The 19,746-nt window shown below is 43.5% G+C and overlaps 3 protein-coding genes across 8 annotated transcripts; 1 reads left to right on the top strand and 2 right to left on the bottom strand.

Annotated features, from left to right (window-relative positions):
* Positions 1-7,235: 7,235 nt before the first annotated feature.
* On the bottom strand, positions 7,236-11,762 carry LOC118397584 (ragulator complex protein LAMTOR1-like). Its single transcript, XM_035792504.2, has 5 exons — positions 11,484-11,762; positions 10,182-10,327; positions 10,007-10,084; positions 9,793-9,916; positions 7,236-8,898 (listed from the first exon to the last, which is right to left on the bottom strand). The coding sequence occupies exons 1-5, from the start codon at positions 11,523-11,525 to the stop codon at positions 8,806-8,808; spliced, it is 483 nt and encodes a 160-aa protein (XP_035648397.1). The 5' UTR covers positions 11,526-11,762; the 3' UTR covers positions 7,236-8,805.
* Positions 11,763-11,799: 37 nt separating this feature from the next.
* Positions 11,800-15,724, top strand: LOC118397583 (secreted frizzled-related protein 2-like). The gene is made up of 3 exons (XM_035792503.2): positions 11,800-12,769; positions 12,890-12,970; positions 13,068-15,724. The coding sequence occupies exons 1-3, from the start codon at positions 12,241-12,243 to the stop codon at positions 13,418-13,420; spliced, it is 963 nt and encodes a 320-aa protein (XP_035648396.1). The 5' UTR covers positions 11,800-12,240; the 3' UTR covers positions 13,421-15,724.
* A 2-nt stretch (positions 15,725-15,726) lies between these two features.
* On the bottom strand, positions 15,727-19,397 carry LOC118397585 (anaphase-promoting complex subunit 15-like). Of its 6 annotated transcripts, none has more exons than XM_035792511.2 (5): positions 19,211-19,397; positions 18,617-18,738; positions 18,440-18,499; positions 16,592-16,732; positions 15,727-16,482 (listed from the first exon to the last, which is right to left on the bottom strand). In XM_035792511.2, exons 2-5 carry the CDS (start codon positions 18,734-18,736, stop codon positions 16,435-16,437), a joined length of 369 nt encoding a protein of 122 aa, XP_035648404.1. In that variant the 5' UTR covers positions 18,737-18,738; positions 19,211-19,397; the 3' UTR covers positions 15,727-16,434. The 6 variants fall into 6 exon arrangements, with proteins under 6 accessions (XP_035648404.1, XP_035648399.1, XP_035648401.1 ...); XM_035792506.2 differs by having other exon boundaries at positions 18,617-18,742; positions 19,143-19,396; XM_035792508.2 differs by having other exon boundaries at positions 18,617-18,742; positions 19,211-19,395.
* Positions 19,398-19,746: the final 349 nt, after the last annotated feature.

The raw sequence follows: 19,746 nt of genomic DNA on the forward strand, positions 1-19,746 counted from the left end.
ATGCACTACCGTTCAAAAGTTTGGGGTCACTTAGAAATGCCATTGTTTTTGAAAATAAAAGCACATTTCTTTTGTCCATTAAAATCACATCGTTAATTTTTTATTTTTTTATTTATTTAACCTTTATTTAACTAGGCAAGTCAGTTAAGAACAAATTCTTATTTTCAATGACAGCCTAGGAACAGTGGGTTAACTGCCTGTTCAGGGGCAGAATGACAGATTTGTACCTTGCCAGCTCAGGGGTTTGAACTTGCAACCTTCCGGTTACTAGTCCAACACTCTATAAATGACTATTGTAGCTGGAAACGGCTGATTTTTTTCATGGAATATTTACATAAGTGTGGAATATCTCCTGTGTTCCAATGGCACGTTATGTTAGCTAATCCAAGTTAATCATTTTAAAAGGCTAATTGATCATTAGAAAACCATTTTGCAATTATGTTAGAACAGATGAAAACTGTTGTTCTGATTAAAGAAGCAATACAACTAGCCTTCTTTAGACTAGTTGAGTATCTGGACCATCAGCATTTGTGGGTTCGATTACAGGCTCAAAATGGCCAGAAAAAAATACATTATTGTTCTGAGAAATGAAGGCTATTCCATGTGAGACTTTGCCAAGAAATTGAAGATCTCATTCAACGCTGTGTACTACTCCCTTCACTAACAGCGCAAACTGTCTCTAACCAGAATAGAAAGAGGAGTGGGAGGCCCCGGTGCACAACTGAGCAGGAGAACAAGTACATTAGAGTGTCAAGTTTGAGAAACAGACACCTCACAAGTCCTCAACCTGCAGGTTCATTCAATTGTACCTGCAAAACACCAGTCTCAACGTCAACAGTGAAGAGGCGACTCTGGGACGCTGGCCTTCTAGGCAGAGTCGCAAAGAAAAAGCCATGTCTTAGACTGTCAATAAAAATAATAGATTAAAATGGGCAAAAGAACACAGACACTGGACAAAGGAACTCTAACTAGAAGGCCAGCATCCTGGACTCCATCCTGGAGTTCTCGCTCATTGTGATGAAAATAAAAACAAGTGTCTTGCAACATGATAGCTAGCAAAATTTGTGTGGGTTTTAAGGGGTACGTTAGCAAAATAATGTTGCATGCATAGTAGCCAGAAGGCTAGTTCTTCATGAAGAAACTAAGCTATGTCATTGTGTTGTGTATGCCCTGAAATGAGGCATATAGATGAAGTCAAGTGCAAATACATTGTTTGAGCATGGACAAAGTGTTACGATAAATGAGTGAGAAGGTGTGGAGTCAGGCGCAGAGAGCAAAAGATGTGGGAAAAAACACGCTTTAATGTCCCGGAAACATAACATGAACAAAAGTGGAAACACAAATGATCAGAAATATAAACTGACAGCGTGAAACCCAAATGCAAACAAAAATACACTCAAACAACAAAACAAACGAACAAGCTCGCACGAAACAGAAGCGGGCTGAAACAACTATATATAACCCTACCCTAACAACCAACAAGAAACAGGTGCTACCAATTAGACAGAATTAAAGGAACACAGAACAACGGGATCGGCGATAGCTAGAAGACCGGCGACGACGAGCGCCACCCGAACAAGAAGGGGAGTCACCTTCGGTAATATTCGTGACACAAAGTAGCTAACGTTAGGCTAAGTGCAAAGATGATTCAGGATACTTCTTTTAAACTAGCTTTTTTTTTGTTACATTCAAATATTATATTTATGATCATACAGCTTAGCCAAAAGGCTGTGAAATCCTATGGATTTATTATTCAAATGCCTCAGCCCTATGACAGGTAAACCAGCAACAATTCTTTCACATTACTATGCGTGCAGATGAAGGAAAGGAGACAAGGAAAGAAAGTCACTATTGAGATGCAATTCAGAGAATTGTACTTTTTACTCAACACTCTCTAATCCCTTTTCTGTCTGTGTCTCAATACAGTAATGGCATCCTTTCCTATTCTCAGTGCCACATCTGAGTCCTCTCATGCACCTCTCTCTCTGTTTCTCTCTCTCAGAAGCTCTGATGGAGGAGCTCAACCAGAGCGTGCGACCACTGAAGCAAGATGCAGAGAAGAAGTTCTGTAGCAGCTCGCTGCTGCGTGTCAACAACAACATCATCACAGACTTTAATAATACGTCTCACCTGGGTTCCACCTGTCCTTCAACGACATCTCACTCACCAGTGTGTTGAGTTCACATAGTCATGCACACAGGGTGTCTCTGGACAAAACTGGTGCACTATATAGGCAATATTGTGTCATTTCAGACAAGCCTCTCCCTGAATGGCAGGTGGCAGGGTGGTAAAATGAATTTCTCTAGTACAGGTATTTCCCAAACTGGGGTACGTGTACCCCCAGGGTATGCGCACCCCCAGGGTATGCGCAATCCCGTCGAGGGTACGGCAAATAAAAATGTGATTAACATTTTTTATTTATTTCTTATTTTGATTTGTTACATTTAAAAAAAATATATATATTCACATTTTCAAACAGTCCATTTATATTTTCCAACGGGGCTATACATTTGGGTGAAGTTTTTTTCTCGTGGTCTGATACTCCTTCCATTTCAATATTATCGCTTGCACAGTGCTCCTTGGGATGTTTAAAGCTTGGGAAATCTTTTGTATCCATATCCGGCTTTAAACTTCTTCACAACAGTATCTCGGACCTGCCTGGTGTGTTCCTTGTTCTTCATGATGCTCTCTGCGCTTTTCACGGACCTCTGAGAGGATCACAGTGCAGGTGCATTTATACGGAGACTTGATTACACACAGGTGGATTGTATTTATCATCATTAGTCATTTAGGTCAACATTGGATCATTCAGAGAACCTCACTGAACTTCTGGAGAGAGTTTGCTGCACTGAAAGTAAAGGGGCTGAATAATTTTGCACGCCCAATTTTTCAGTTTTTGATTTGTTAAAAACATTTGAAATATCCAATAAATGTCGTTCCACTTCATGATTGTGTCCCACTTGTTGATTCTTCACAAAAAAATACAGTTTTATATCTTTATGTTTGAAGCCTGAAATGTGGCAAAAGGTCGCAAAGTTCAAGGGGGCCGAATACTTTCGCAAGGCATTGTAGATACTTTTGTACCGGTTTCCTCCAGCATCTTCACAAGGTCCTTTGCTGTTGTTCTGGGAATGATTTTGACTTTTCGCACCAAAGTACGTTCAACTCTAGGAGACAGAACGCGTCTCCTTCCTGAGCGGTATGACGGCTACGTGGTCCCATGGTGTTTATACTTGCGTACCATTGTTTGTACAGATAAACATGGTACCTTCAGGTGTTTGGAAATTGCTCACAAGGATGAACCAGACTTGTGGAGGTCTGCAATTCTTTTTCTGAGGTCTGGGCTGATTTCTTTTGATTTTCCCATGATGTCAAGCAAAGAGGCACTGAGTTTGAAGGTCGGCCTTGAAATACATCCACAGGTACACCTCCATTTGACTCAAATGATGTCAATTAGCTTATCAGAAGCTTCTAAAGCCATGACATAATTTTCCTAACACACCCTACAGCAGAGAGATAGATAGCGTATGTAAACTTCCGACTTCAACTGTATGTTTTTGCTCCTTTGCTACCCAGTATCTCTACTTGTACATTCATCTTCTGCTCATCTATCACTCCAGTGTTTAATTGCTAAATTGTAATTATTTCGCCACTATGGCCTATTTATTGCCTTACCTCCCTAATCTTACTACATTTGCACGCACTGTATATATACTTTTCTATTGTGTTATTGACTGTACATTTGTTTATCCCATGTGTAACTCTGTGTTGTTTGTGTTGCACTGCTTTGCTTTATCTTGGCCAGATCGCAGTTTTAAATGAGAATTTGTTCTCAACTGGCCTACCTGGTTAAATAAAGGTGAAATAAATAAATGGTGTTCAGTGAAATAACAGCACAATGTCAAATACAGGTAGCCTCGTCAAATCACATTAACCATTACTCTCTCGTGGTAATTCCACTAACGGTCCATATGTAGCCAAACGTAGCTGCTGCTCGTGTTCGTATCTGTACTGATGGTGCAAAAGCCATGACAGGGAGAGCAAGCAGTTGCTCCAGACACCACTTGGGTACACTGCAGCATCCACCTAGAGGATCTTGCTGCCAAGGGAATGCCTGACAGCTTGAAATATGTTTTGGACACTACAGGGAAAATGGTTAACTTTGTTAAAACAAGGCCCCTGAACTCTCGTGTATTTTCTGCACAATGCAATGATATGGGCAGCAACCAAGTAACTCTTTTACAACATACAGAAGTGCGCTGGTTATCAAGGGGCAAAGTATTGACACGTTTTTTAAAATTGAGAGACGAGCTTAAAGATTTCTTTACTGACCATAATGTTCACTTGTCTGACCTCTTGCATGATGATGAGTTTCTCACACGACTGGCCTATCTGGGTGACGTTTCTCCCTTGAATGATTTGAATCTAGGATTACAGGGACTCTATATTCAATGTGCGGGACAACATTTAAGCCATGATTAAGAAGTTGGAGCTCTTCTCTGTCTGCATTAACAAGGACAACACACAGGTCTTTCTATCATTGCATGATTGTTTGTGTGCAAATGAACTCAAGCTTAAGGACAATGTCAAATGTGATATAGCAAAGCACCTGAGTTGGGTGCACAATTTCGCAGGTACTTTCCCGAAACCGATGACACAAGCAACTGGATTCGTTATCCCTTTCATGCCCTGCCTCCAGTCCAGTTACCGATATCTGAACAAGAGCCTCATCAATATTGCGCTTCTGTGAAAATTTAATCAGAATCCACTACCAGATTTCTGGATTGGGCTGCGCTCAGAGTATCCTGCCTTGGCAAATCATGCTGTTAAGACACTGATGCCCTTTGCAACCACGTACCTATGTGAGAGTAGATTCTGAGCCCTCAATAGCATGAAAACTAAATACAGGCACAGACTGTGTGTGGAAAATGATTTAAGACTGAGACTCTCCAATACATTTAACATTACATTTAAGTCATTTAGCAGACGCTCTTATCCAGAGCGACTTACAAATTGGTGCATTCACCTTATGACATCCAGTGGAACAGCCACTTTACAATAGTGCATCTAAATCTTTTAAGGAGGGGGGTGAGAAGGATTACTTTATCCTATCCTAGGTATTCCTTAAAGAGTTGGGGTTTCAGGTGTCTCCGGAAGGTGGTGATTGACTCCGCTGTCCTGGCGTCGTGAGGGAGTTTGTTCCACCATTGGGGGGCCAGAGCAGCGAACAGTTTTGACTGGGCTGAGCGGGAACTGTACTTCCTCAGTGGTAGGGAGGCGAGCAGGCCAGAGGTGGATGAACGCAGTGCCCTTGTTTGGGTGTAGGGCCTGATCAGAGCCTGGAGGTACTGAGGTGCCGTACCCCTCACAGCTCCGTAGGCAAGCACTATGGTCTTGTAGCGGATGCGAGCTTCAACTGGAAGCCAGTGGAGAGAGCGGAGGAGCGGGGTGACGTGAGAGAACTTGGGAAGGTTGAACACCAGACGGGCTGCGGCGTTCTGGATGAGTTGTAGGGGTTTAATGGCACAGGCAGTACAATACAACCCAACATTGCAGAGTTATGTGCATCATTTCAAGCAAACCCTTCTCATTAACCTGTGGTGAGTTATTCACAATTTTCGATGAACAAATAAGGTTTTATATGTAGGATGGTTTCATAAAAAGCTAAATGATTGATTATTATATTATTATTTGTGCCCTGGTCCTATAAGAGCTCTTTGACACTTCCCACGAGCCGGGTTGAGACAACAACTCTCATTCTTATGTTTAATAAATGTATTGTATAGTGTGTGTGTGGCAGGTTTACAATGATGGCAAAAACAAACATTTGAGAGTGCGCTGACCTTGGTGGTAGAGGGGGTACAGCTGGAGGTTGAATGTTTGAAGGGGTACCGGACAATTAAAAAGTTTGGGAACCACTGATCTAGTACATTAGTAGTGATCACCCTACATTTAAGGGCCTAAAGCCTGTGTGTGTGTGTGTGTACACTGTTTCCCAGGTCCTGGTAGAGCTGAAGGAACTGCGGGTGTTGTATCGCCATGATAAAAGCATCTGTAACCTTTCAGAGGTGGATAAGCTAGGCGCCCTTCCCTTCCTACACAGCAGCACAATGGAGAATGAGGGGAGCTACAGGTACACACACACACAGCACCACAGGCATTACATGAGAAAGGTGAGGACAAACCCAAATCTACACACACCCACATGCAAATATAGGCCGCCACTAAGCCCCACATAGGGGGTGGGTTACAGGGGTAGTTTATTCCACTCATACTCTTCGTGTGATCTCCCAGTGCTGTTTGAAATCTGTATGTTCACCGAGGGCAATGTGGCTCTGAGCCCTATGTCTAACAGGTGCTGAGTTCGTTGCAGCTGCGTAGCATTCTGACAGGTGCTTAAAATGAGATCAGGGTCTAGTTACACACCGACTCTCTGCCTGTCTGCATAGCAACACTGAACTCCTGCTGAGTTTTGGGGCATTCTCCCTCTCTGTTCAGTGCTAAATTACTACCAGTTTACAGTGTGTTTAGTCACTGAATGTATAGATGTGTTCAGTTCTACAGCCTTATGGTCAAGAGAAAACAGAAGTTTGTGTACCCGGACAAACACCCAGTAATAAGAACGGGTGTAGGGGGTATGTGACTTCTGCACTGTAACGGGCCTGGATAGAATCATGGCCCAGGTCTGACATCATCCCAGCAAAACACCAGGACAACTGGAGGGGGGGGCGCACAATCATCATGCCAACCAACCAGAGTTCCAGAACCACAGGCTTACATCAGAAGACCATTATGATCTGCCCCATCATGTAAAAGTACAATACAAATCTACTCATCAGAAACTCTGTCTGGTGTCTGTCAGAGTTGGGGAAGAAGGAGTAGTACATCTACAGTAGATGTGACCTTGACCTGTATAATTATTGAACTGGACCATTGACCTGCCAGGCCCAACCAGGAATAGAGGCCTCTCACTCACTCTCCCCAATGCACTTTTGTAGATGTTACTTTGTGTTAAAATATGGATCTGAGAATTGACCCTTTACCACGGGTTGATCAGCAGGTATGAGACATACTGAATAATCCCTATCATGGTAAACCAAGGCTTCATAGAAAGTTGAATAAATAATCATATCCATTACTTACAGTACACACTACATAAGATGTGATAATGTTCATTAGGTTTGTTGTAATGATACCCCACACAATTCTCTCTATATACCTACAGAACACCAGTCTTATTGTTGAAAGTCTTTAATGAATTCATTATTTGGGGGAAAAAAATGTATTAACAGTATATCTTAATAAACCTTTTGGTACTAGCCTAAGAAATGAACAATGTTATCCAGGTACTATTGCACACTGAAGTAACAAAACAAACAAAACAAGCACACTGCAAAAAGTGGCAAATAAACACAGCCTTGCAAATGATCATCCCTTTAAAGACCCCAGAGAGGCACCCACCCACACACACACTCACCCCGGAGCATAAATACACTTAAAACACGAATAAATAATCACAACGCCTCTGATCATTTTAATTTAGGGGATACTCACAGGTTATGGTTGTTTATCTCAAACTGCCATGACAGCTTTCAGTTCATGGTTAATGTGAGTAACTCGTCACAATCTGTTTTGTTTAAAAATTCAAACAAACTTGGGAGTTAAGTTTTTTTCCTTTCATGTCGTAAAAACTGGGCTGCTGTATTCTTCGTTTTGATTGGCTCTGAAAACTTAATTGAAGCTTTAGCCAATCCTGACCAACAGACTCTACAATGGGGAGGTGCATACACTCCATTTCTTGGTTCTGACAGAATCACATAAATCTGTACATAGAAGGCATCAACACTTCACTGATTCATTTACATTACAAGCCCCCAAACCCTCTCCCCAAGCCCAGTTCCACCCCCAGCTGTATTGTTTTTGTGAAGTCTAAAGATATGAATTCAAGGACTGCCAGCTAAATTATTGAAGTGCTAAGCATGTTTCCACCAGAAACCCATGTGGATTCCAACCTCTGTCCCCACCCCTGCACTCTGCCAACATGAGCTGAACTCAAGGGAAGACTCATATGGGTCATATCAGATTTGAACTTAGGTGCTATAGTTGAAATTAGTCCCTCCTGTTTTTAAACCTACCCAACTTACATTATGTCAATCTAAGGATTTTAACAAAGATAAGGAACACTATAGTGAGGCTCTTTCTAGAAATTCATATTGATGACATGAGGGGTGGGATGTGTGTTCTGGGTGACCCGTCCACACCGTGTCAGAACAGCATCCCCATGCTCACCGTAGTGGGTTGGCTGGCTGTGGACATATTTTTTTTGCCCTGTTCCTGTGCTACATTTGGACGTGCATAATCACCCTCTTTTCCTAGCTGTGGTTAGTTAGTTAGTACATTACTGGAGCTGCATATCAGACGAGGTTAGCTACACCTGAAAAACTCACAGCCAGCGCTCACGCCAGCAGCAGCCTAGTCATGCAGCTAGCTAACCGTTTATTCAGTCAATCAGACTCAGTCACTCTTCAAACAAAAACATTTAAAATAACAAAAACTGCCCTAAAACCATTATACTGCCATAACATTTGACGGCTGGTGAAAGAAGGATGAATGGTGGCTTTGAAAGGTGGTTCTGAGGGGTGCAGGGCAGGGTTGGTTAACCCTTTCAGCAGGGGAGGCCTGGTTGTCATAGTCCTCAGCAGGTTCCTGGTGGCATAGCTGGGTAGCACAGGGACTGGGACACATAGATGCAGTGTGGGCATTGGGGACAGGACGGGAGGAGTATTATGGAGGCCAGAGGGCAGATCAGGGGATGGCAAATTGAACCACTAGCTCTTCTTTAGCGTCCACCTTGATCTGAGAGATTGCACTGTAAGCATAGGCAGCTATCTTGGACACCTGTCAAACAATTAGAACAAATGAGGTTAACACGCATCAATCAGCTACATAATGCGTTTGTTGTTGCTCCAGAGCTGCCATACACTAACAGGTTTATGGACAGGGAAAGCACATGACTGTAATGGAAAGATGTCCTGATGAACATCGGAGAATGGCACTGTGTGTGTGTGTGTCTGTATTAGGGGTGTAACGATACACATATTAGTATCGAAACGTTCGGTACGGGGACCTCGGTTCGGTCCGCATTGTAAAATACATAAAAGTTTTAAATTAAACACTAGGCCTATAGGCTATGCCTACACAGTTGTATTGCTTGAGTAAATATGAGCTGGAAAAATGTAACATTTCAGGCTATTCCGCAAAGACAATTTGAGCCTATGCGCAAATTGTAATGAAAATTCTAATTTTAATTGACACATTCTATTAGTTGGAGCAAAGAACTAGTTGTGTACGATGGCAAGTAGTCGGGTGGATAAACCAGGAGGATTCTCAATCATCATTTAAAATCTTCAGTTTGGGAACATTTTGGTTTCCCAGTAGCTTACAACAGCGATGGACAGAGGAAGTATGTTCCCTCAAACATGTTGATACATTTACAATGACATCACCACAGCATTCCTACCACCTGACCAAGACACTACAACTTTGTCTCCCCTCTGCATTCAAGCAGCTCTTTACAGGTAGTAATGAGACGAAATACAAGGAGAACCGGTACCGAGTCAATGTGCAGGGGTACGAGGTAGTTGGAGTAATATGTATAGGTAGGGGTAAAAGTGACCAGGCAACACCTGAGGTTGGTGGCCCCTTAATTGGGGAGGAATACATCAAACACATGGTTTCCATGTACCAAACCATGAAACGTTACACCCCTAGTGTGTGTGTGTGTGTGTGCACCTGTTGTACATCCGAATATGGCACCAGATCACTAGCGAGCACTTGGTGCGGCTGGCTGGTGAGGGAAGGTAGTGGGAGGGGCTTCTTCTGAGACAGACTGTTACTCAACAAGGCCAGTTTTGTACTGAAAACACAATGAAAGACAGGTTAGTACTGAAACACAAGGCCAGTCAAAACTCACAGACACATTAAGCGACTACCTCCACACACCCACCTATATTGCCGAGCTTTGTCCATGTACTCATGCTGCTCCATGCCTTGAGAGTCTGCAGCCGAGACATCTATGATGTTCCTAAGAAATGGAAAGATGGGCAGGTATTCAGCAGAATTAAATTCCAATGAAATAAACACCATGATGATGGAGGTGAAAGAGAATGTTTGTGTCTTACAGGGCTGTCTTGGTAAGGATGGATGTGAGTAAGGCCTGTTCGTCTGTGCGGGCTGAGGGTACACTGGTGGAGTTCCATTCTGTGCCGTTGAGGGGCTTGCTGTCGGGGTTCGGGTGGGGGATCAGCGGCTTACGCTCATCAGGGTCCTGAGGCACAACATGCGCATCACGATCACAATCTATCACAACATCCTCGATCACTATCACAGGCAGTTCGGGTAACCAGATTCTGCTTATTGCTAAAATCATTATGATACAACATCTGAAGTGAAGTCTAAAACAAAAGGGCGCCCTACAACACCTATAATACTCATCCTCTGATTTGTTGCTTTGACAGGAAGAAAAGAATGAACCCAAACAAAAGTTACGTAACGTAACCCAGATATAATGATACTGGTGTGTATTTTTCAGTATTATACTGTGTTATAACAACGTTAGCTAAGTAGTGGCAGGCTATAATGTGTACAACAGTCATCTGATAAACAGGATACAATCCCTGCCTCACATTTTTCCAAAAGAAAAAGAAAACGTCCCTTCTGGCCTATGTCACCACAACTGGATGGGAAATCTGAGATCATATGACATGCATCTGGGAGAAGTTGATTGGCTGGCAATATCAACATGTTCCAACAGCTTGACCGAATGTGAACCTTTGAGGCCCAATTTACATAAGTGGTCACGTTTTACTGGCCCTGATTGATCATCATCATGATAGTTGAGAATTGAAACTAAGCTATTGTCTGCTGTGCAAGTAGATAGCTACTTACGTACACATGAACTGATTAAGTCAGCTGAACTAGTAAGCTAGATAATGTTTGTAATTGTCAATAGCTAATGTTGTTAGGTGTGTTGGTCAACTTGCCAATACGGGAACTAACGTTAGCTAAACTCCCTAGGCCCAATTTTTCTAGCACAGCTAGCAGTTGTCTCTGAAATATTAGATATTTCTTAATTCCATTATTGTACGTTTAAATGTGTGTGCATTGTTGTGAATTGTTAGATATTACTGCACTGTTGGCGCTAGGATCACAAGCATTTCGCTACAACCGCAATAATATCTGCTATATGTGTACAATACAATTTGATTTGAAAGGACTGGCTAGCTTTCTGCTGGGTCGTAGTTGGCTAACTTAAAAATAGTTTCATTTTAACACGCAAAGAAGCACCATATTTTCACTTTTGACTCGTGGAATTCGTAACAACAAACTGTCTTGCAATGGCCGTATGACCACAAAGAAATTAAATATGTTTTGTTAAATAATATTTGACACCCTAGATAACCAACTAGCATAGCATTAGCTACCTGCTCGGTGGTCTCGTTCTCGCTACTGTAACAACAACCCATGGCGTCCGCTGGGCGTTCGGCGGTCTGCCAGGTACGCGAACCCAATCTCCAACTACTCCACCCGGGAAACTATAATCAGAGAAACAGACCCTGTCTGAGTCCACGGGAAAGGAATCAAACTTCTTTCTTTGTTTCGCTGACCGCTTCTGTCAGCTACTACAACAAACGAAGCCTATCACATGACAGCAGTTTTTGCGCAGCCAGGGCTCAGCAACAAACATATGACATCCGGCCAATGTGAAGATGCCATGGGGACAGATACCCTAATCACGTGACAGGGGTATTTCATTTTTTTAAAGACTTGCTAAAATAGTGAGCTTGCTGTTGTTTTGACTGGAGAATAAACCTGCAGAAAACAGACCGCGACGTAAGGAAAATGCATAACGAATAGATGGCAAAAATACATTGCTAGCACAGACTCATTGGGGGCAGGTTCTGGGCAGACTGCTATGGGAAGATAAAACAACAAACAGTCTTTCAGACGCCCCCCCCCGTTCTAATAACAAAGCCACTTTTACAGCCCTCAATAACCGGGAGTCACACCATTGCATTTGATGTAAGAACCAGTTTGTTCTGCATGACTGGGTGACGCCAGGCGCCCTCTCATTACACACTAGCCTAATACTAGTTTGATTCCAACCGACTACGCACTTCTCCAGGACTGCTGAACAACCACCGTGCTGCTTTGTTTTTTTATTCTACACGTGTCGTCAGTATGGCTCAACTGAAGTTATCACTTTGCGTGTTGCTGTCTATTTTTTTCGCTTCGGTTTTGACCACAGACAGCTCCATTCAGTTTGCGTCCGAAAGTCTCAGTTCCTCTTCGTTTCGCTCGGTGTGTAAGCCCATCCCCAGCACACTTTCTCTGTGCCACGGCGTCGGTTACGGGGATATGCGACTGCCCAACCTGCTTGGGCACGACTCATTGAAAGAAGCCCAGCAACAGTCGGCCGCCTGGCTGCCGTTGGTCTCCAAACTCTGCCATCGGGATACCAAGAAGTTCTTGTGCTCGCTATTCGCCCCGGTGTGCCTACCGGAGGGGCCCGTGCGCCCCTGCCGTGGGCTGTGCGAGGCTGTGAGGGACAGTTGTCTCCCTGTGATGAGCGCGTTCGGGTTCCCGTGGCCCGACATGTTCAACTGCACACAGTTCCCACGCGGGGTCCATCTCTGTATTCCCACCACGACCCAAGACACACAGCGTGCGCGGAAGGGAGAGGAAGTGGGTCACGAGGAGGCATCAGAGGGTTTGTGCCTATCGTTATCATCATTATCATAGAAAGCTGATCCTCTGCAAACATTTTCTAAGCCCTTTCACACACACGAACTAACCCTGTTCTCCGTGGCATGTCTCTTGGTGTCCTCAGGAACAGTGATCTGTGACTCATGCAGTCTGGCTGCTGAGGGGGAGACAGACATCCAGAACAACTTCTGCAAGAGTCCATATGGTGAGTGATGTGTATGGCACTGGTCACACTTTAGACAAAGGCTTATAGAGGCCTATAACCTGTTTACATGTATTTCTGTGTTTTTTTTCTCTCTCAGCCTTTAAACTGCTTATCGGGAGTGTGTCTGTGGAGGGGGGTGACTGCAGGTTAGTCCCTCTGGGCCGGAGTCGCATCCTGAGGTGGGAGGGTGGAGGCACGGAGAGGGCTGAGGGCGTCCGGGGGGCAGTGGCCTACAGTGCCCTTTGGCTGCAGGAAGGGGGTACCTGCACCTGTCCTGCCCTGGAGGAGGCACATGGGGGAGGGGGGAAGGGGTCCGTGGCAGGGGTGTGGTACCTGGGCCTTGCTGACATACAGGAGGGCAGGTTGATCCTCTCTAGCCTTGTGAGATGGAGGAAGGGGGACAAAGAACTAAAGAAGTTCATCAGGAGACTGCTCAAACAACCCTGCTGATGATGTCTTCAAACAAGCATAAAGAGACTTTCCAATTTGGCCAATTGGATGCGTATGAGAGGACACCACAGCCCTGTTACATGTCAGCCTCTTGGCCTAGACCCTATCCCTTCAATATCCCTTTCATATCCCTTCAATATCCCTTTCATATCCCTTCAATATCCCTTTCATATTCATATCATCTAGCTCTGGAGAAGTTGTGCCTTCATCATAGGGCTCCAGAGTGACTCAGGGGTTTAAGATACTGCATCTCAGTGCAAGAGGTGTCACTACATTCCCTGGTTCGAATCCAGGCAGAATCACATCCGGCCGTGATTGGGAGTCTCATAGGGTGGCACACAATTGGTCCAGTCGTCTGGGTTTGGTTGTCATTATAAATAAGAATTTGTTCTTAACTGACTTTCCTAGATAAATAAAGGTTAAATAAATAAAAATAAGAATAATTAAGTATCTACCCAGTCTGTTCAGATCTACGAAGACCTGCTAGGCAGAAGAGAGACTATCAGAGGACCAGTGTGTTTGTTTGGATCTATGTTCTGGGCACCTGTCACATATTCATTATTAAGTGTATTAAATTCTGAATATTATTATTATTTTTTAAATCAAATGTGAGAACATGATTGTGATTTGTGTGAGCCGAGTGAGGACACAGTTACCAGTGAGGCACAGAGCAGCATTAGTTCCATTCAAAGCAGAGTATTATTGGCTGATAGTAACATCAGAGACTGCTGTGTGTAATAAACATTATTTTGAGCTGTAAATACTGCTGTCACTATTATTTTCTGTGCATTTGTGTTTTCTGGATCCTTCTGTTTGTAGGAAGAGACAAACCTGACTCTAGACTCACACCACACATGTGTCTGTACACCTAATCCACCCATGTCTGTCTGTCTCTCACCCCCCTGTTTCTCTCTGCCCTCCTCCATCGAGTGTCTTGACTCAACATATGAAGGAACTTTCCCTGGAGCCTACCAGTGATGTATTGCTGTATGTTTATAATGACATAATAGTCAATAATAATGTGTGAGAAACGATGGAGTGGGGCTGGGGAGGGGTACTATGGCCACACCTGTTTTCTGTGAATAAAACAAACGTGCCTCAGGTTATCAATGAATAATTCAGAAGGCCAACTTCCTTACTACATACACACTCTGCCCTCACCTGTGGAGCTCTGACTACAGACACACACTAACCTTTTTGCATTTCTCATATTTGACAAACTCATCTCTGGGCAGATGAGTCTTGTTTTTGCTGTATGGCGGTTTTGTGGGAGAGAATATACTTTTTACAAGAGGTTTGTGTTATGGTAGGTTGAGTTGTAGTAGTTCAATGTAGCGTTGTTTGTCAGTGAGGTGAGAGAATCTCCTGTCACTCAGCGTAAAACTCTAGTAACTGCAGTATGGTGTTGGCCCGGAGGAACAGCTGTGTATGTTGGTTAGCTTGCTGGTCTATAAGTACAGAATGGACTGTAATGGGTGTTTGTGTAATTGAGGAAGAGTTTCTGATCTTTTTTAATGAATAGTATGTGCGCTGGTAGTCTCCCTTCTGGTGTGTGTTTAGATGTGTGTTAGTGTGTACCTACTGTATGTGTGTGTTTCTCCTTGCAGCAGTACTATGGTGTCTGGTGCCATAATGCTGGCCTTCCTCCCCCTGGTGTTGACTTATTCCCTACTACTACTACTTTGTTGTTCTACCGGGCGGTGCTGGTGAGGATGTGATATGACTGTAATACTAGGCTGAGCCGGGAAGAGAGGGCCTTTCAGTATGTTCTGACCCAAGCCACCCCCGGCGACCCAGAAAGCATCCTGAAAACCTTTGACCTCTGGTGCAGCAAGGTGGAGTTCAGCAGCAGTATCAGCCCCAAGAAAGGTGACCCCACCTGACTCAAATTCTTCTCCCTCTCTTCTCCATCCACATTTGCCTGTCTGACCACCGGATTATTTTCCGAGCACTGCCCTCCGACAGTGCTGGGTTCCCACTGTGGATACAGCACACAGTGCGTATCGCCTGGGCACCAGGCTCTACAGTGTGGAAATGGATGCAAGAATCACTGCCATAGCAGAGGTCACACGAGGCTTCGAAGATGACACAGTGAGAGAGAGACACACATATCTATTACTAAGACATGCAAGGTTGGGTACAACTTACTTGTGGTTTTGTTGTCTGAGCCTCCTGCTGCCTTGACCCTCCTTATCTCCTGCTGCCTTCTGCGTAGTGCCCCCTGCTGGTTGAATATCGCTCAGACAGCATCTGACATGTTTTATACAAGTCTGTGTGGCATCAATAAATCCATTACATACATTATCTGTACACAATGTTTCTCTTTATTTACATAAGACACTGGACCAATTAAAAAGGCATTTACTTTACATACATACGAGCGAGCACCTGTGAAGTTCCTTTTCAAAATCAGTTTAGTTGAATACTAACGTTTGTTTTTAACTCTCCAGGTTTCTGTTGACAGCACACCCACACACAGCAGATTACGCAGGTGCAGTGTACAGGCTATGGTTTATGCCCATTCAGATGTGACGCGACTGGTGACGGACGGACGGGGGAGTCAAAGTACACACACAGAACAACGACTACCAGAGAGGGGAGTGAGTGCACTCTGATGTCCTTGAGTTTGATGTGTGCATCGTCTAAACAAAGGGTCTGAGTGTCTCGTGATCTGTGGGGAAGGACAGAACTAGCAGAGGGGAGGTTGAGGTGGAGCAGAAGTTCTTTCTCCTAATGTTGCAAAAAACACTTGTTTCAAGAGGAAAATGTTTTACAGTTTTCACACATTGCAACTGTAGAACACTGAATGAGAGAACACGCACACAGCACTTTCTCCATACAGTAACACAGCACTTTCTCCATACAGTAACACCCCACGCAGCTCACACCTCCCCCTTTAGTTGCACAGGGTGGGTGTGAACAGCAGGGAAAGTTCACCAACCAAAAGCCACTGTCCGGCAGAGTAGATGAGCGCTATCAAGGGGGCATCAGAGAGCAGCGAGGATTACTCTGGCCTAGATCATCCACTGGTCCTGGTCTTGGTCTGCTCCCTCCATATCCACCTGAGAGAGGGATGAGTGACATTAAGAATCAGGAGGCCTAGTATTTCCCTTATATAGTGCTCCATAGACATGACCCCTAACCCCTGATTGTGTGTGAGCACGCATTGACCTCGTTGACCTCTCCGTCATCCGGTGACTCGTTGTAGTCGTTCATCTCATCTATGTCCTGCATGTCCTCTTCATCCTCAGAGTCTTCCTCACTATCTTCCTCATCCTCATCCTCCTCCTCTTCTTCCTCGTCAAATATTTGCTACACACCCACAGAGAACGCAAACACACACCAGAGTGAGCATGGAAAAATGACAGAAAACATCCTTAACAGCCACTATAAAAGAAAAGACCACTATCTTATTTTATTCCAAACGTTGACGCAAAATGGTAAACAATCTAATCAAATTGTATTTATAAAGCCCTTTTTTCATCAGCAGATGTCACAAAGTGCTATACAGAAATCCAGGCTAAAACCCCAAACAGCAAGCAAAGCAGAAGCATTGTGGCTAGGAAAAACTTTCTAGAAAGGCAGGAACCTAGGAAGTTCTCTTCTGGCTGTACCAGTTGGAGATTATAAGAATACAAGGCCAGATCGTTCTTCAAAATGTTCAAATGTTCACAAATGACCAGCAGTCAAATAATAATCACAGTGGTTGTAGAGTCTGCAACAGGTCAGTACCTCAGGAGTAAATGTCAGTTGGTCGCTCTGGATAAGAGCGTCTGCTAAATGACTTAAATGTAATGTAAATGTTTTTCATAGCCAAGTGTTTTTATTTAATTTAACTAGCAAGTCAGTTAAAAAAAATATATTTTTTACAATGATGGTCTACCCCGGCCAAAACCTGATGCTGGGCCAATTGTGCACCGCCCTATGGGACTCCCAATCACGGCCTGTTGTGATACAGTCTGGAATCGAACCAGGGTCTGTAGTGACACCTCTAGCACTGAGATGCAGTGCCTTAGACCACTGAGCCCCATTCAGTGGTCGAGACAGCAGGTACAGTAGAGGGATGGAGGGAGAGAGTTGAAAACAGCAGGTCTGAGGACAAGGTAGCACATCCAGTGAAACGACATGTAAAATTTGAGGAATTAAATGTCATGACATATTAAAACCTCTCCCTAGCTGCTGAACTCTCTGTGTACCACACCCCCATAACCAAGTTCACACAGGGTAGGGGGTTTAGGATCACAATCTTTAACTTTACTTGGTTTGAATGCGAGCTAACGAGAATTACAAAAGCACAACAGCAGTCTTGAACCACAGAGACGGTCATCCTGGGAAACATCTCTGTCTGAGAAGACACACTTCACTGAGACAGGATAGCTATCAGCACCCACCTAGATAACAGACCGGGATAGATTAGTACACAGCTGATCAGATTTGGGTTTCAGTGAACCTAAAAATATATCTGTAGCTTTACACTATCTTTGGATGGTATAATTTAAGCTCTTGCTTGCCCTCCCTCCTCTGGTCCTAATGACTCTCCCAAACCTGGGAGCTGTTGGGAATAACCACAAAATGCAAACATGAACTTCTCTATTTTATTGAATTGTAATGCCCCACATAGAACCAACTACAAAATACATTACAATTGGATGTTCTGGTGCTGCTCGGGCAATTTAAAATATTGATTGGGGACCTTCTTATTGAGGAATGTAATAAATGTAAAAAATTACATTTGTGTTGTACTGTATTTTACTGGATATATATTGTTTTCGATTTGGTCGTATGAAATTGTATTTGCAGGGCTCCCTTGTGAAAGAGACACTGGTCACAATGGTGACTCCGTGCATAAATAAAGGTAAAATAAATGTGAACATGATTCACCTTTGTAATATCGCAGGACTTGGTCAAAATCCATAAGCATCTTGTATACATTTGGGTCAACTTTTGGATGAAAATATGAGTGACCGACAGGTCAGTTGTCTAGGTAAGTAAAATAAACATTATTTAAAGCTCAGATACCTCGAAAATTGGCTTCCCAATAGGCATCAGGCTATTGTCCTTCTCTGAGATGCTCTGTAACTAAGGGGGAGAGACAGGAGAGGTCAGTGTGTGTATGTCTGAACCCAGGTTGGCTCTGTCACTCCTTCTAGTCTTGCCCTGTCTTTTCTCTCTGTGTGTTTGTTTGATTGATTGTACCCAGGTCTGGTGCTGCTGCTCCTGTTGGTGTAACTCTGTCTCATCCACACACGGCCGGTCCAGGTTGAACCACAGAGTCTCTGTCATCCTGGGAAACAGCGAGGGGAACTGCGTGGACATCTCTGTCTGAGAAGACACACAGACTTCATTGAGACAGGATAGCTATCAGCACCCACCTAGATAACAGACCTGGCTAGATGAGTACAATCAGATGTTGGTTTCAGTGACCCTAACAATGTGTTGAGAGTGTAGCTAGCGAAAGCTACCTGTAAGAAATGTCACAACATAGCTAGCTAGCTGCTAACTTGGGTAGGTTAGCTACTGTAAGAATTGCACAGATTAGGTTTTGAAGACTTTAAAATGGTATCTGTTAAGTTATTGCAGATCTTCCTTACTAGCTAGCAAACACTCTTCATCCTGCATAATGTAGCTAACGCGTTAGCTAGTTAGCTATGTTAGGAAACAATATCTAATGCATCAACAACAAAAAATTACACATATTTACTGTACATGTCATAATATTCACCGTCTTACTTGTCAAACCACTATCCCGACTGGTAGCTATCAAAATATACATTTCAAATTTAAACTGACCGGAAACCAGTGTTGTTTTGTAAACGCTCCCGGTGTGTACGCATATCCTTCCACATACGTTCCGCTTACTCCTACTACAACTACTGTTACTACAACTACTACTGCTGCTTCTTGTTCTAGAGGTTTATCAAATATTTTTACAACTCAACCATCTCATTGTTCTATCTTTGGTTTTATGGCAGACTACACTTATTGGTGTATTGCTATACGAGGTCTTCTTTGATATTATTGCAGTCCACAAACAAATGCTATAGGTGCATGCCGCCACCTACTGTTTTGGCTGTATATCAGACCAACTAATTAAAAAAATATTATAAAAAAAATCAGATTCAACTGCCAACTACAGCAATTTCAAATAGCTTATATTAAGCAAACCAAAAGGTACGATTTTCTTGTTTTTAAAATTTACAGATAACCAGGTGCATCAAACACTCAGGCATAATTTATTAGCATGTGTTTAGTAGTCAGAGGTAGTAGGAATGACCAGGGATGTTCTCTTGATAAGTGTGCACATTAGACCATTCTCCTATCCTGCT

Source organism: Oncorhynchus keta, chromosome 18, assembly GCF_023373465.1.
Source record: "Oncorhynchus keta strain PuntledgeMale-10-30-2019 chromosome 18, Oket_V2, whole genome shotgun sequence".
In the NCBI taxonomy this organism is placed as follows: Eukaryota; Metazoa; Chordata; class Actinopteri; order Salmoniformes; family Salmonidae; genus Oncorhynchus; species Oncorhynchus keta.